This window comes from Poecilia formosa, unplaced genomic scaffold (genome assembly GCF_000485575.1).
Source record: "Poecilia formosa unplaced genomic scaffold, Poecilia_formosa-5.1.2 Scaffold560, whole genome shotgun sequence".
Classification (NCBI taxonomy): domain Eukaryota; kingdom Metazoa; phylum Chordata; class Actinopteri; order Cyprinodontiformes; family Poeciliidae; genus Poecilia; species Poecilia formosa.
Genome location: NW_006800499.1, coordinates 169,576 through 184,223, shown reverse-complemented (window position 1 = coordinate 184,223; position 14,648 = coordinate 169,576). Strand labels below are relative to the sequence as shown.

The 14,648-nt window shown below is 48.3% G+C and overlaps 3 protein-coding genes and 1 long non-coding RNA gene across 5 annotated transcripts in view; 3 read left to right on the top strand and 1 right to left on the bottom strand.

Annotated features, from left to right (window-relative positions):
• slc25a11 (solute carrier family 25 member 11) overlaps positions 1-2,568 on the bottom strand; it is a 9,391-nt gene extending 6,823 nt beyond the window's left edge. Inside the window, exons 1-6 of the mRNA XM_016665267.1 lie at positions 2,351-2,568; positions 1,679-1,831; positions 870-987; positions 488-576; positions 328-418; positions 139-229 (exon numbers count right to left, since the gene is read on the bottom strand). Of these exons, the coding sequence (XP_016520753.1) occupies positions 139-229; positions 328-418; positions 488-576; positions 870-987; positions 1,679-1,831; positions 2,351-2,415 (607 nt within the window). The 5' untranslated portion in view covers positions 2,416-2,568. The remainder of the gene's footprint in view (positions 1-138; positions 230-327; positions 419-487; positions 577-869; positions 988-1,678; positions 1,832-2,350) is intronic.
• The window catches only part of LOC107834242 (uncharacterized), a 19,652-nt gene that overhangs the window by 1,029 nt on the left and 3,975 nt on the right, over positions 1-14,648 (top strand). Inside the window, exon 2 of the long non-coding RNA XR_001660029.1 lies at positions 924-929. This is a non-coding gene — a long non-coding RNA (uncharacterized LOC107834242). The remainder of the gene's footprint in view (positions 1-923; positions 930-14,648) is intronic.
• Positions 3,270-6,327, top strand: LOC103129603 (mamu class II histocompatibility antigen, DR alpha chain-like). Of its 2 annotated transcripts, XM_007540763.2 has the most exons (4): positions 3,270-3,354; positions 3,424-3,669; positions 4,639-4,920; positions 5,384-6,327. In XM_007540763.2, the coding sequence occupies exons 1-4, from the start codon at positions 3,309-3,311 to the stop codon at positions 5,512-5,514; spliced, it is 705 nt and encodes a 234-aa protein (XP_007540825.1). In that variant the 5' UTR covers positions 3,270-3,308; the 3' UTR covers positions 5,515-6,327. The 2 variants fall into 2 exon arrangements, with proteins under 2 accessions (XP_007540825.1, XP_016520752.1); XM_016665266.1 differs by having other exon boundaries at positions 3,294-3,669.
• Positions 6,489-13,057, top strand: LOC103129604 (SLA class II histocompatibility antigen, DQ haplotype D beta chain-like). Its single transcript, XM_007540764.2, has 6 exons — positions 6,489-6,580; positions 9,002-9,274; positions 11,026-11,239; positions 11,688-11,755; positions 11,921-12,034; positions 12,586-13,057. Exons 1-6 carry the CDS (start codon positions 6,532-6,534, stop codon positions 12,621-12,623), a joined length of 756 nt encoding a protein of 251 aa, XP_007540826.1. The 5' UTR covers positions 6,489-6,531; the 3' UTR covers positions 12,624-13,057.

The window sequence follows — 14,648 nt, the reverse complement described above, 5'->3', positions numbered from 1 at the left end:
CGCTTAGCTCGCCCTGTGTTAGCGCTTAGCTCGCCCTGTGTTAGCGCTTAGCTCGCCCTGTGTTAGCGCTTAGCTCGCCCTGTGTTAGCGCTTAGCTCGCAGTGTGTTAGCATTTAGCTCGCAGTGTGTGATCCTGACCTGAGTCCAGCAGCGCCTGTTTGGACTGGGAGTAGGACGCCAGCTGAGCGGCGTTGACCACCACCGCCCGGGCCATGGTGGGAACACAGCCCTGAAACACAGTTAGAGGTCAGAGCTGGGGTCACGTGATCAGAGCTGAGGTCATGTGATGGGAGGAGCCCCTCCTCTGCCTGTTTCTGACACACTGACCCTCCACAGCGTGGTCAGCCCCTCCTCTCTGGTGATGCGAGCCAGAGCGTTGAACACGTTGGTGTACCCTCTCCTCTGGTCAGCAGGAAGTCTGCACACACACACCTGAGGTCACACGCACACCTGAGAGCAGAGCAGCCAATCAGAGAGCAGCTCTCACCGCCCATCAGCCGTCATCCTGATCAGAGCAACCTCCGCCGGCGTCCCCACAAACGCTCCGGTGGCGCCGGCCGTCATCCCGATCAGAGCCTGCAGGGGGAGCCACAGGTTACCCTGGAGGAAGCAGGACCAGGACCGGGAACGGGACCGGATCCAGATCCAGAACCGGGACCAGGACCGGGACCAAGACCGGATCCAGGACCGGAACCAGATCCAGGACCAGAACCAGATCCAGATCCAGGACCGGAACCAGATCCAGATCCAGATCCAGATCCAGGACCGGAACCAGATCCAGATCCAGATCCAGGACCGGAACCAGAACCAGGACCAGGACCAGGACCGGGACCGGAACCAGATCCGCAGCCCGCCTCAGGGGATCCGACCTTCAGCAGGAAGTTGGGCGGCCGTCCGTCGGCTCCTGTCATCTTCTCAAACAGGATGGTGTAGATCCCCAGGCGGGTGGTGGTGTAGGTGGCCTGGCGGAGGAGCCCTGCTGACAGGCTGAGAGGACGTCCTCAGTTAGGACAGGAGGGACAGACGGGGGGGACAGGGACACGTCTCTGCACCAGGACCAGAGTAAAGACTCTTGTCCGTCCAGCGGTGGCTACATCCATCCTGAAGCTCCTGATCTGATTGCTGATTGGCCGGTGCTGACGAAGGAGGAGGGGATTACTCACTAGCGTTAGCTCTGGACAGGCTAGCAGCTAGCATGCTTAAGCTAGTGACTTGTACAGTTTCTTTGACGAAAACTTTATTAAAAAACTTTATGCTGTACCACATCTGTTAGCATCGTTAAACAACACATCATGTTAGACGCAGTGATGCTCAACGTTTCCTGTGATCCATCATGACACCAACATCAACATACTGGACAATAGAGCTGAAGTTGGCTTCTGATTGGACAACGCTGAGCGTCTCTAAATATCTGAGGTTTAAAAACTTCAGTACTCTACAAACCAGAATATTTAAAAACTGGTTTGTGAAACTATTTGATTAGTGACAGTTCAATAAAGTCCATCATCAGTGTGATCAGTTATCGGCGCCGGCCAATCAGCAGTCAGATCAGAAGCTACAGGAGGATGTAGCCTAATGGAACAGGAAGTAGGAGCCGCAGGGAGGAAACAGGTCCTGATGCAGCAGACAGCTTACGGGACCAGTCAGGTCCAGTCTGGACCCCTCTGGTGGTACTGACCCGGTGTAGATGCCTCCCAGTCCTTCGTTCTTCAGGATGGAGAACAGAGCGTGGAAGCTGGTCTTGTACTCGCGGGCCTTGGTGCCCTGGCCGCTCAGCTGCATCCGGTTCTTCACCAGGTCCAGCGGCTGGACGAACACGGTGGCCCCCATGCTGCAGGACAGAGAGGGTCCATCAGAAGTTCTGGTTCTGATCTACTGAGCAGAACCAGAACCTTTCTGTGAGCTCAGACAACTGCTGGTTCCATGGCAACCATTAATAATCCCCCTGCAGTCAGGTGGGAGGTTCGGAACCAATCTCACTGATTCCGAACCCCCTGGAGCAGATCCAATCAGAGGCGCTGATTGGTTCAGAACCCCCTGGAGCAGCTCCACGAGGTTCTGAACCAATCAGCGCCTCTGATCGCGGCCAGTAAATCAGGTCACAGCGGATCAGGATCTACAGGGACCCGAATTACCGGGAACACCGTTCCTGTCAGCTAGCGTTAGCAGCTAGCATGTTCTGAGAGTCCGACACCAACATGGTGATAATCCACCGGTAACATTACACTGATCACATAATGATTATAATCCATAACTAGCATTAATCTGCCCCTGACAGCACAGAGGCTCCTCTTCGCCCTCTGACCCCTGACATTAGCCCGTTAGCACCGCGGCTAGCAGCAGCACTTACCCGGCCAGACCTCCGAACAGGAACTTTATGGCCTTCGGAGAGGTCTTCGGCTTTGTCTCCGCCATGTCGACCCGGTTCGGTCGGTGGCCAGCTGCCTTCCTGACGCCTCTGGCCCGGTCGGTTCCTCTGCTCTATCCCCACAACAGCAGCAGCGGCAGCGGCCGAAGCAAGGTGACTCTGCTGGAGCCGCAACACGCGAACGATCCGAAACACACCGGCCAATCAGGAGGGGAGGCGGGACAACACCTAGACCAGCGGACCAATCAGGATACGGGGGCCAAGAGCAAAGCGATGAATGGACCAATCAGTGAGCGAGGACCAAGGACACGAAAATGAACGAAGAGAAACGAGTGGTTTGCTTCGTTTACTGTGCGATTCGGTGTCAACTTTAACTTTATTAAAGTTAAAGCAGATTGGTTAAAGTATTGTCATAGTAGGAATCCATGGGCTGGTGCTCAAATTTTGTAACGCGGCGTCTTTTAAAACGTACTTTACTAGTTAATAAAAAAGAACGTATCTTTAATGTGCGTGAAATGGAAAGTCTTGTTGCCTTCCATATTCACCACTAGATGGCGCTGCTGTGCTATTTGAAGCAAAGTCAAGTTTACACATGCCTTCAACGAGGCAGTTCAAATCGCATCTTAAAAACACAAAAAGTCATAAAAACATTACATTATGTAATCATTGTAAAAAGACACTATTAACGAGTGGATGAAAACAAATAGACTTAATGACTTCATTTGAAATCAACAGAGGAGCTGAAGTTGTCAAGATAAGGAGGTGGAGTCCAGTCACAGTCTGACCAATCAGAGAGCAGAACCTGCAGGACTGAAGTCAGCCTGGAGCATCAGCCTGCCTACTGATGACATCACTAAACAGTGCGCTGTGATTGGCTGCTGGATGGAGTGTTTCTGACTGACTCAGGTGAGTTCAGACCAAACGTCAGGGATCTGCTGAAATGGAGCTGCTGCTGCTCTGCGTCCTGCTCTGTGTTTCTGCTGAAGGTAAAAGTCTCACCTCCTCATCCAGGCTGATTACTGAGACTCTAAACTCAGTTTCTGCTCTCCTTTCAGTTCAACATGACAGTTTCCGGGTTCTTGCATGTTCTGACACGGATGGATTGAACATGATAACACTGGATGGGGAAGAGGCTTGGCACGCCGACTTCATCCAGGAGACAGGAGTTGATACCCTGCCGGACTTTGTCAGCCATCCAAGTTTTTCAGGGATTTATGAGCAATCTGTGGGGCAACTACAAGTCTGCAAAAATAACCTGAAGATTATCCGTATTGGTCTGAAGGACATCCCAGATCCACTTGGTGAGGAAAGATCAACTCTGCTTCCTTTCCTGTTACAGAAAAAGTTTAGATGAGACTAAATGAGGACTGTGGGAACGTTTGGACCTCTGGTTTCTCCCTCAGCTCTGTTTTATCTGACTTCATCCTCATTTGCTGTTTCTTGTACAGTTGAATCTAGATTATGGACGGTTCTGCTTCAGTATCTCTAATCTCTTCAGGTTCAGGTTCATTAGAGTCCTGTAATGCTGCAGCAAGTAAAAAGGAACAAATAAATAAAAAATAAGACATTCAGGGCTCTAAAAATCAGGTACAACACAGGGCATCAAAACAACATCAAATATAAATCCACACAAGATAGGAAGACAGCCAACATCATCATCAACTATTTCTACTAACATCAGTAGAGAAAAATAGAAATGAGTCAATCAGCCCCGTCAGATGAAACTTGTGCTCCTTTAAGTCTCACACTGGCCAGTTAATGTCTGGTTCGGTTCCAGTTAAACTGTGTTGTCATTGGGTCCAGGAATATGAGCAGGAAGGTGGAAATGCAGGAGGTGAGGTCATCTCTCCAGTGACCACAGCTCTGTCCGTGTATGATCAGGGGTCCAGCTTCTTCTGAATTTCTCAGCATATTTGTTTGTTGATGGTTGCCCCGTCCAATTGGACGTGCTCTTCCACCACAATTAGTAAAACATTTTGGACCTTCAGATTTGACCATGGAAATATTGGTTTCCATCTCACCAACTGCTATGGCCTTGTTGCAGATTGGATGAAGTATTGTTGTCCCAGGAGGAATCCATGGGCTGCTACTCAGATATAGTTGCTGCCAATCAAATCCCTTGTACTCAATATTGCATGGTTCCTCCCAAAGATCTTCAAATAGAGATGAATCTAGTTGGGGTGAACTGGAGAAGATCTGGTTGAAGCCACATGAAGGATCTTCTGTTTTCTGTGGCTGTTTAAGGTGATCCTGCATGTGTTTGCTGACAGATCCTCCAACCAGCCTGCTCTACACCACTAACAAAGTGGAGCTGGGAGAGAAGAACATCCTGGTCTGTCACGTCTCTGGTTTCTATCCGGCTCCGGTCAACGTCTCCTGGACCAGAAACGGTCAGAAAGTGACTGAAGGAACCAGCATCAACATTCCCTTCCCCAACGAAGACTTCACCTTCACCCAGATCTCCAGGCTGCAGTTCGTCCCTCAGCTAGGAGACATCTACAGCTGCTCAGTGGAGCATCCAGCCCTGAAAGAACCACTGACCAGAATCTGGGGTGGGTGGCCTTTAACTAGACCAGTGGTCTCAAACTGCAGCCTGCAGCTTTTGGATTAATCCATTCTTCTACACACTTGAATTAAATGCCTTCCCTGCCCCATGCAGTCCAACTCTGCTAATGAACTAGCATTGGAACCAAGTGCTGGAGCACGGAGACATCTAGACCAGGGGCCCCCAAAGTGGGTCCTGGGGGCCCGGCATCCTGCATGTTTTATTATCTCCCCTGGTTTAACACACCTGGATCAAATAATGCTCGTTAGAGGCCTAAGAGGAACACTGACCTGCTGAGGAGGTTGTTTCAACCACCAGGGAAGGAACTGAAACCTGCAGGATGCCGGGCCTCCAGGACCCACTTTGGGCCCCCCTGATTTAGACGTTGGAGGAGTGAAGTCTCTACTGCTGCAGGGAGAAAGCAGCTCAACAAGCTCTCAGTGACTTGTGTCTCTGTTTTCTGTCTCCAGATGTTGACGTGCCTCAGCCCGGCGCTGGACCCGCGGTGTTCTGTGCAGTCGGTCTGATCGTGGGTCTGCTTGGGGTGGCGGTCGGGACCTTCTTCCTCATTAGGGGGACAGAGCTGATTGGTCGAGGCTGATGGGTTCATGGATCTCTCTCCTGCTGTTCTGGCATCGAACACTGAACTGTTTCTCATTGTGGATTCATCAGGAACTTTGACAAGTCCAATCAATATTAAATCTCCTGGACTCATAAAGTGGCTCTATGATCTTTACTAGAAATATGACAGAAATATTATTGAAGCTCATATTCCTCTGGAACGTTTCACATTTTCACACTGATGTTTTTCTTCTCAGTTCTGGACAGAATCAACCAGGCTGTCAGACTTTATTTTGGAAACATACTAATTATTCTGTTACATTCTCAGCACAACACAGTGTTTTTATGAAGGGTTAACCTGAAACAGCTTTGTAGTTGTTGGTAATGTAGCTGTTTAATTAGACGCTGTGTAGAGCAGTAAGTACAGCATCTATCTGACTGATTTCTGTGATGAGGCCAATCTGTGTGGGTTACATATTTCAGTCTGTGAACAGATTTAGGTCAGTGAGAAAAGAGCAGTTAACCCGATTGGATCTCATTCTACCTGCTGACTGAGATCAGATACCAGTTTTTATTTTTACCTTACTTTTAAAAAACTTCTCGAGTTTTTTAAGTGTCTGTAAAAAGTTAAGCTTTCATTCCTAAACCATGATGGTTTTTATCACACTTTCTGTACTTATCGTTGGTGAATGTGTTTTAGAGAGCTGGTCCTTCAGGTAATGTTTGTTTCTGGGTGAACTCTGACCTGTAGGGTTCAGATCTCCATGTCTCAACCTGCTGGTGAAGCAAAAAGTTTACATTTTTCTGCTGGCTGGTCCTTAATGTGTGGTCTGAAATAAAGCTCTAACCCAAATGTTAATGTTCAGTTTTTCTTTTTTAATGAAACGAAACTTTAAAAATAAGATGATAAAATCTCAGTCTACAGTTCTCAGTTTAATTAACACTACAATCCTGTATGAGATTGTTCTGCCAGGTAACACGACACATCAGTCATGACGTTGTTCTGGTTTTTCCAGTAGTTCCTCAGGTGGCTCAGTTCGTTTCCTGACCTGGAGGAATGGGTCCCTTTCTGCTCCTGGTCCTCCTGGTTCTGGTCCAGGCAGCAGGTAGGAACCAAAACCGTGATTCATGGGCAGTGATGATGTCAGTAACACGTTACTTTACTGTCAGATTACTCCTTCCAGTAAGGAGTAATCCGACGCGTTTCTATTTCAAATCCAGTAGTCGGATTAAAGTTACTGATTGAAATCACTTTGCGTTGCTATTTTCTTTTGGAATTTAATTTTATTTCCTCTACGACCGTTTCTATGCGACAGCATCAGCAGCGACAGAAACAATGGAGGGAGACGCTCATTTTGTTGCTGGAAAGGAACCATTTTGAGTTTCTGCCATCAAGTCCGATGATTAAAAGCGGCTTTGGGCTCGTTTTGTTCCTAAAGTCACTTGCAGATTTAATGAGTCTCAGGTTGGAACATAAACTCCAGTTAGTTTTAGTCCATCATTTTCTGATGATCCGTCCTGCTGCGTCTTTGTTGATGTGAAGTTAATATTTTACCTCTGAATGACGTCGAGCTTCGCGTTGCGCTCCAGAAAACTGCAAACATCCTTTTCTGAGACATTGTTTTGCTAACTTAGCTTCTGACCGGAGCTTTGGACGTTTGGACAGCAGTGCAAATCGCGACACCGCACCTACTGATGGCACTTCCGGTGGCAGGTGTCATTATGCGCCACAAGTGCCACTGTTTTCGGGGCCAGCTGCCAGCCTAGACACTTCAAACCTGGATCAGATTATTTTCAATTAATAGCAGAATAAAACCATCTTTGGGATTTGTGAAACTTCACTAAAGATCAGATTACTATTCTTATATGCTCCATGCAGTTTTTTTTTCTAATTCAAAACCACTTTATTAATCCCAATGGTAAATAAAATGTTGGTGTAACTCATTCATTTTTCAGAGTTATTGTAGATGGTGATGGCTGTTGGAAGGACAGATCTTTTGCAGGGGTCTGTTAAGTTTCACAAATCAGAAACATGATTCTAAATATTCTACTATTAGAGCAGATTAATTTAGTCCAAGTTTGAAGAGTCTAGGTGTTGCAGATTTGGAATTAGACCAGTTCTACTGAGATCCAGATGCAAATAAGTGGTAAAATCAACATTTACTTAGGTTTCACAAATCAGATAAAAGTTTCACAAATCCCAAACATGGATTAAAATATTCTCCTATCAGAGCAGAATAATCTAGTCCAGTCTTCCCTCTCCAGCCTCTTCCAGCTCCTCCAGGAACCCCAAGTCGTTCCCAGGCCAGCAGAGAGACATCGTCCCTCAGTGTGTCCTGGGTCTCCCCTCCTCCCGGTGGGACATGAACTCCTCACCAGGGAGGCGTCCAGGAGGCATCCTGACCAGATGGCTGAGCCTCAACTGGCTCCTCTTGATGTGGAGGAGCAGCAGCTCTACTCTACTCTTCAGCCACCCTGAAGAGGAAACCCATTTGGGCCGCTTGTATCTGAGACCTCGTTCTTTCGGTCATGACCCAAAGCTCATGACCATAGATGAGGGTGGGAACGTAGATCCACCGGTAAATCGAGAGCTTCGCTGTTTGACAAGTATGCCCACTCATGCCTGGTGCCTCTCACCGTGGGCAACTCCAGAGTGGAGGTACGTCCAGCCCCTCTCAAGGAGACTGGTTCCAGAACCAGAGCCATGCGTCGAGGTGAGGCCGACTATTTCTAGCCGGAACCTCTCAGCCTCGCACACCAGCTCCGGTTCCTTTCCCACCAGAGAGGTGATGTTCCACGTCCTAAGAGCCAGCTTCTGCAGCCGAGGATCAGACCGCCAGGGTCCCCTCCATCGGCTGCTGCCCGTAGCACAATGCACCCGACCCCTTTGGCCCCTCCGACAGGTGGTGAGCCCGTTGGAAGGGGGACCCTCGTCTCCTCTTCGGGCTGAGCCCGGCCGGGCTCCGTGGGTAAATCCCGACCACCAGGCACTCACCACCATGTCCCACCTCCAGGCCTGGCTCCAGTGTGGGGCCCCGGTGACCCACGTCCAGGAGAGGGAACATCAGATCCAAAGTTTTCGTGCATCATAAGGGGTTTTCAGGCTGCGCTTTGTCTGGTTCCTCACCTAGGACCTGTCTGCCTTGGGTGACCCTTCCAGGGGCATAAAGCCCCAGACAGCATAGCTCCTAGGATCATTGGGACACTCAAACGCCTCCACCACGATAAGGTGGCAGCCCAAGGAGGAGTCTTTTTTACCGAGATAATATGGATCATATCCTAAATATACGCATAAATTTTCGAGATGCCTCGTCTGTTCCAGCCTATATAGGGCATTAGCTACTAGTTGTGATCAACTTTGCTTTATTTGAACCAGAGAAATCAACTTCTGGCCCTCCATCTGAGTTTCGCAGGTCATCCGGGTCACGTGACTGAAACCCAGCAATTGGCTACTTTATAGAGCTTAAGAATGCAATAAACTCTAAATGTTGAAGATAACCATGAGTTCTGCATGTTTTCTTTTCCAGATGGTTTTGAAGTTCATTCAGTTTTCCGCTGCCTCTTTAACTCCACGGAGCTGAAGGACACCCAGTACATCTACTCCTACATCTACAACAAAGTGGAGTTTTTGAGATTTGACAGTAACATTGGGCTCTATGTTGGATACACATCGTTTGGAATGAGACAGGCAGAGAACTTGAACAACAATCCTGTGGCTCTGAGCAGCAGGCGAGCTCAGAAGGAGGTGTTCTGCCACCACAACTCCGGGGTCTGGTACAGAAATATTCTGAATAGATCAGGTGAGTTCATAAAAACAGTCCAGGGCCATAGGTGACCCTGGATTGGTCACCTATGGCCCTGGACCCATAGCCATAGCCTCCATGGGGCCAAAGCCTCCATGGGGCCCCAAGCCAAATGTGGTTTTGGGGCCCTCTAGTTCTGCTAACAATGTGGACCGGCTGCAGTCAGCAGTCCAATCATCAGGTCATTCACACACCTGCTATAAACTGACTGCATCTCTGGCTGTTTACATTATATACGTGTATAATATAGGACACATTTATTGGCCAGCTGATTTATCCACCAGTTGATTTCTGGGAGCCGATTTCATTAACTTAGGGGGATCGTGACCTGCTGATATTTACACATCAAGCCCATCTTATCCCCTGATCTTCATCAGCAAAGGTTTATAACTCATCCTCTGTCCTCAGTGAGACGTTTGACTGACAGACCAACCAGGTCTGAACCTTTACAGTTAACAATATTCATCCCACTGTTGCAACTTTTTAAAGATCGGTAACCAGGGATCGGCCAGAAAACTGCAATCGGTGCAGCTCTACACACATTCATGACATAAATAAATTTCTCATAACGCAACTCCAATAGCTAAAAATGTAATTTATACCAGGTGAGTCTTTCTCCCCTGGAATGTGGACCGGTACCGGTACTGGACTGATTCTGAGCCTTAATGATTTTAACAGAAGTTTTTCATAACTTAGAAGTTGATGTAAAAATAATGTTTGTTTAGCCACAAAAAGCTTCTGCTCAGCAACAAACAGCAAATCCCAACTACAGCACAGAGCAGCTCATCCATGTAGCCTGACGTAGAAACATTTAGCTAGACGATGTCAGACACTGATAAGTTTTAATTATTGTTATCAAACCTTATCAAACTCGGCGTTTTGAAGCCAAAATACCTCAGAAATATACAGAACCGCCATGAGAATCACCTCATTTAAAGTTAAACTCAGTTTCACACAGAGAGCCTAGCATAAATGTCTGGCTGCTGAACTGGACCGGTCCAGGTCGCTATCAGGCTAATTTCTCTTAGCAGCTTTACTAATCTTTACATCACCGAGGCTCATTAAAACAAACCTTTATCTTCCTCCTTCTTCTCTCCCTCCCTGAAGGATGAGTCCTTTTCCCAGACATTGTTTTGCTAGCTTAGCTTCTGACCGGAGCTTTGGACGTTTGGATGCTCATTGCAGCTCATGGTACCGGCGAGGCTGCGGTACCTACCGCGGCCACCAGGGGGCCCCAAGAGCAATTTACTTATTTTCTTTGTCTATAAAATAATAATTTCTACATACATTATCAAATATATATTATAAAAATAAATCACTTCATAGTGAAACTGTGTATTTTTGATACAGAAGTTAATTAAGAAGTCCGACCGTCAGTGGAGTCGTCAGTTCAGCAGAGGCAACAAGTTATGACGAAAATAAGTCATTAAATTGTTTATAATATCATATAATATAACTATATAGATATACATGCGTTGTCATGGTTTCAAAGTGTATTTAAAGCAGGTCTTGATACTTGATATATTAAGTTTCAAAAACAAAAAGAAAAAGTTTCCCCACTTCGCCTGGATGAAAATACAGTTTTGCATTTTGTGTGTTAATTTCAGTTTCTGCACTGAGGAAGCTGAACACTAACTACTAAACATTTCCCTAAGGATCAAAGCGACTCTGCTCTGGGTCAAAGGTCATACAGTTATAATCAGTAAATGTTGACCTGAGCGTCTCTAACTCTCCTCTTCCTGTCTCAGTGGCGCCGTCCGTCACTCTGAGCTCAGCGGCGCCCCCTGCTGGTGGCCATCCCGCCATGCTGACCTGCAGCGTCTACGGCTTCTACCCCAAACAGATCAGAGTCACCTGGATGAGAGACGGACAGGAAGTCACCTCTGATGTCACTTCCACCGCCGAGCTGCCAGACGGCGCCTGGCTGTACCAGATGCACTCCAGCCTGGAGTTCAAACCCAGGTGAGACCAGGTAACAGGTAACACACACACACCAGGTGAGACCAGGTAACAGGTAACACACACACACACACCAGGTGAGACCAGGTAACAGGTAACACACACACCAGGTCAGACGAGGTGGGCTCCAGGATGACTTTGTCTCCTGAATGTTCCTGACTGAGGCACAGCAGGAGGATCTCAGAGAAAAGCTGCTACATAGATAAACTGATTCCTTTAAAATATCCCAGAGGCGGTTCTAACCCGTTTAGGGCCCCGGGCCGACTGCCTTTCTGCCCCCACACACACTAAGTTGATTTCTCAGGATCTTTGGATTGGGGGTGAAGAATGTGGTGCTTTTGCACTTTGACATTCAGATCCTCTGGTGGAGGTGGGGGGGTAACAGACTCAATCCTGCTGGTTCTGACCCGGTTCTGTTGGTTCTGACCCGGTTCTGTTCCTGTCTCTGCAGGTCTGGAGAGCGGATCTCCTGCAGGGTGGAACACGCCAGCCTGAAGGAGCCTCTGGTCACCGACTGGGGTAAGAAGGAGGACGATGGGGACACCTGGGGAGGGGACACCTGTCCACCTGTTTTTACCTGGGGACAAGTAGAGACATGTCCACCTGTCTCTATCTGTCCTCATGTCTCCGTCCCTCTGTCCCCCTCCTGTCCTAACTTGTCCTCCTGTCCTCTCTGTCCCTCAGACCCGTCCATGCCGGACTCAGAGAGGAACAAACTGGCCATCGGAGCTTCAGGACTGATCCTGGGTCTGATCCTGTCTCTGGCTGGATTCATCTACTACAAGAGGAAGGCCAGAGGTCAGAACCAATCAGAACCTGGATAGAACCAGAACCAATCAGAACCAGGATAGAACCAGAACCAGAACCATGATAGAACCAGAACAAGGATAGAATCAGAACCAGAACCAATCAGAACCTGGATAGAACCAGAACCAGGATAGAACCAATCAGAACCAGAACCCATTTAGAACCAGTTGGAAACATATTAAAAGCAGAGCCTGTGGTGGTGCAGGACAAAGCACAACCCCTGTATTGAGGCCTTGGTCCTCATGCTGGTGGTCGCAGGTTCGATTCCCAGCCTGGTGACATCTGCTGCATGTCTTCCCCGTCTCTCATTTCTCTCTTTCCTGCTGAAATACTTTCAAATCTTTAAAACTTAAAGCCAGAGCCTGTCCATTTTTGCACCACGTGTAAACGCGTCTGCATCCTTGCAGGTCTGAGAGTCAGAAGGTCTCATTCAGTCCAAACCAAACGGCTGGGAGGAGTAAATCTGTTCATGAGGCAGGATGCTGAACGGTTCTGAACAGCCCATTTCTCACTCTGTTCTCTGGATTTTTGTTCCTATTCAGACCTGGTCCCCGTCCCCACCTTTGAGTCCAGATCCTGATCCGGGACCAGAACCCAATCAGAACCCGGTCTGCAGAAACTGAAGTTTGTTCTGGACTCTTCGGTCCAGATAATCCGCTGCTTCTCTCCAGGAAGGTTTCCAGGTTTTATAATATTCACTTTCTGTGATTTTCTCTCTGGTTTTTTATGAAGAGCAGATTTTTCACCAGGTTTTCCTCTGTAATAGCATCTGAAGTCTTTATTCAGGCTTGAAGGATAAAACGTCAAACCAGGAAATGCTGTGAAGAACCAGAAGAAACGCTGAATCGTTTGCTTTGATGGAAGATCATGTTTATGTAAAATGTTAATTTCTGCTGTGATTAATGTTGGAGAACACAGCAGGTCCAGATCAGATGCTCATCATTATGTGTAATTTGGTTTATTCTTCTGATTTCTAACATTTGGAGTTTCATAATAAACAACAATTACAACAAAGATGGAGCCTGTGGAGGTACTTCTATGTTCTGGGAGTTCACTACCACATTTCCCAGGATGCTTAGCGGCATGTTTTGTGTACTGCTTTGACCTTCCTCTATGTTAAAGGGCAGTTCTGCTGTTTGTCTCTGCTGTCATATTCCAGCCACAGGTGGGTTCAGCTCTGTCATGGTGGTGAATTCACAAATACATGTAGACGAGGCAGATAGAAGATTTGATTTATTTAAGGAAAACATTGGGAACAGAGGGAGTCGGAGCAAAACAGGAGCCGAGTGCAAGAAGGAGTAAACCAGGGAAGAAACATGAAGACCCAATGAGATGAGGTGTTACTGAGCAAAACACCGGAGCTGATTGGCTAACGGGCTTCAGGTGAGAGTAAACAGAAGGATGAATCTTTCTAGCAGCAGGTGTTGGACAGTCTGACGGCGGCCGGAAGGAAAGACCTGCAGGATCTTTGCTTTATGCACTGAGGGAGAAGCTCAGGGCTGTCAGAGGGGGACATGGGGGGGTCGGGTACTGCAGCTTAGTCCTCCTGTCTGCCACCACCTGCACTGGGTCAACAGGACACCCAGGACATCAATGGGACATATATGTGCTAATAAATGAGCAGAAACCATCTACGAAGTGGTCGTTTTCTATTTTTCTGTTTGAAATGGAGCAGAAATGATTTAGATTTAGTTTTGGGTTTTCTGGAAAAGTTCAGGCGGATCTCATCCCGGGGTGGATGAGATCCCCCCGGAGTTCCTTAAGGCTCTGGATGTTGTAGGGTTGTGTTGGCTCACGCGACTCTGCAATATCGCATGGACATCAGGGGCAGTTCCTCTGGATTGGCAGACTGGGATGGTGGGCCCCCTGTTTAAAAAGGGGGACCGGAGGGTGTGCTCCAATTACAGGGGTCACACTCTTAAGCCTCCCTGGTAAGGTCTATTCAGGGGTCCTGGAGAGGAGGGTCCGTCGGATAGTCGAACCTCAGATTCAGGAAGAGCAGTGTGGTTCTGGTTCTGGTCGTGGAACACTGGACCAGCTCTACACCCTCAGCAGGTTCTGGAGGGTTCTGGGAGTTTGCCCAACCGGTCTACATGTGTTTTGTTGGAGAAGGTGTTGGACCGTGTCCCCAGGGGGTCCGGTGGGGGGTTCTCCGGGAGTATGGGGTACCGGGCCCCTTGATACGGGCTGTCAGGTCCCTGTACGACCGGTGTCAGAGTCTGGTCCGCATTGCCGGCAGTAAGTCGGGCTCGTTTCCAGTGAGAGTTGGACTCCGCCAAGGCTGCCCTTTGTCACCGATTCTGTTCGTTACTTTCATGGACAGAATCTCTGACCAGCCGAGGTGTTGAGGGGATCCGTTTTGGTGGCCTTAGGATCGCATCTCTGCTTTTTGCGGATGATGTGGTCCTGTTGGCTTCATCAGATCGTGATCTGCAGCTCTCACTGGAGCGGTTTGCAGCCGAGTGTGAAGCGGCCGGGATGAGACTTGGTACCTCCAAATCCGAGGCCATGGTCTTGAGCCGGAAAAGGGTAGAGTGCCTTCTCCGGGTCAGGGGGGTCGTCCTGCCTCAAGTGGAGGAGTTTAAGTATCTGGGGATCTTGTTCA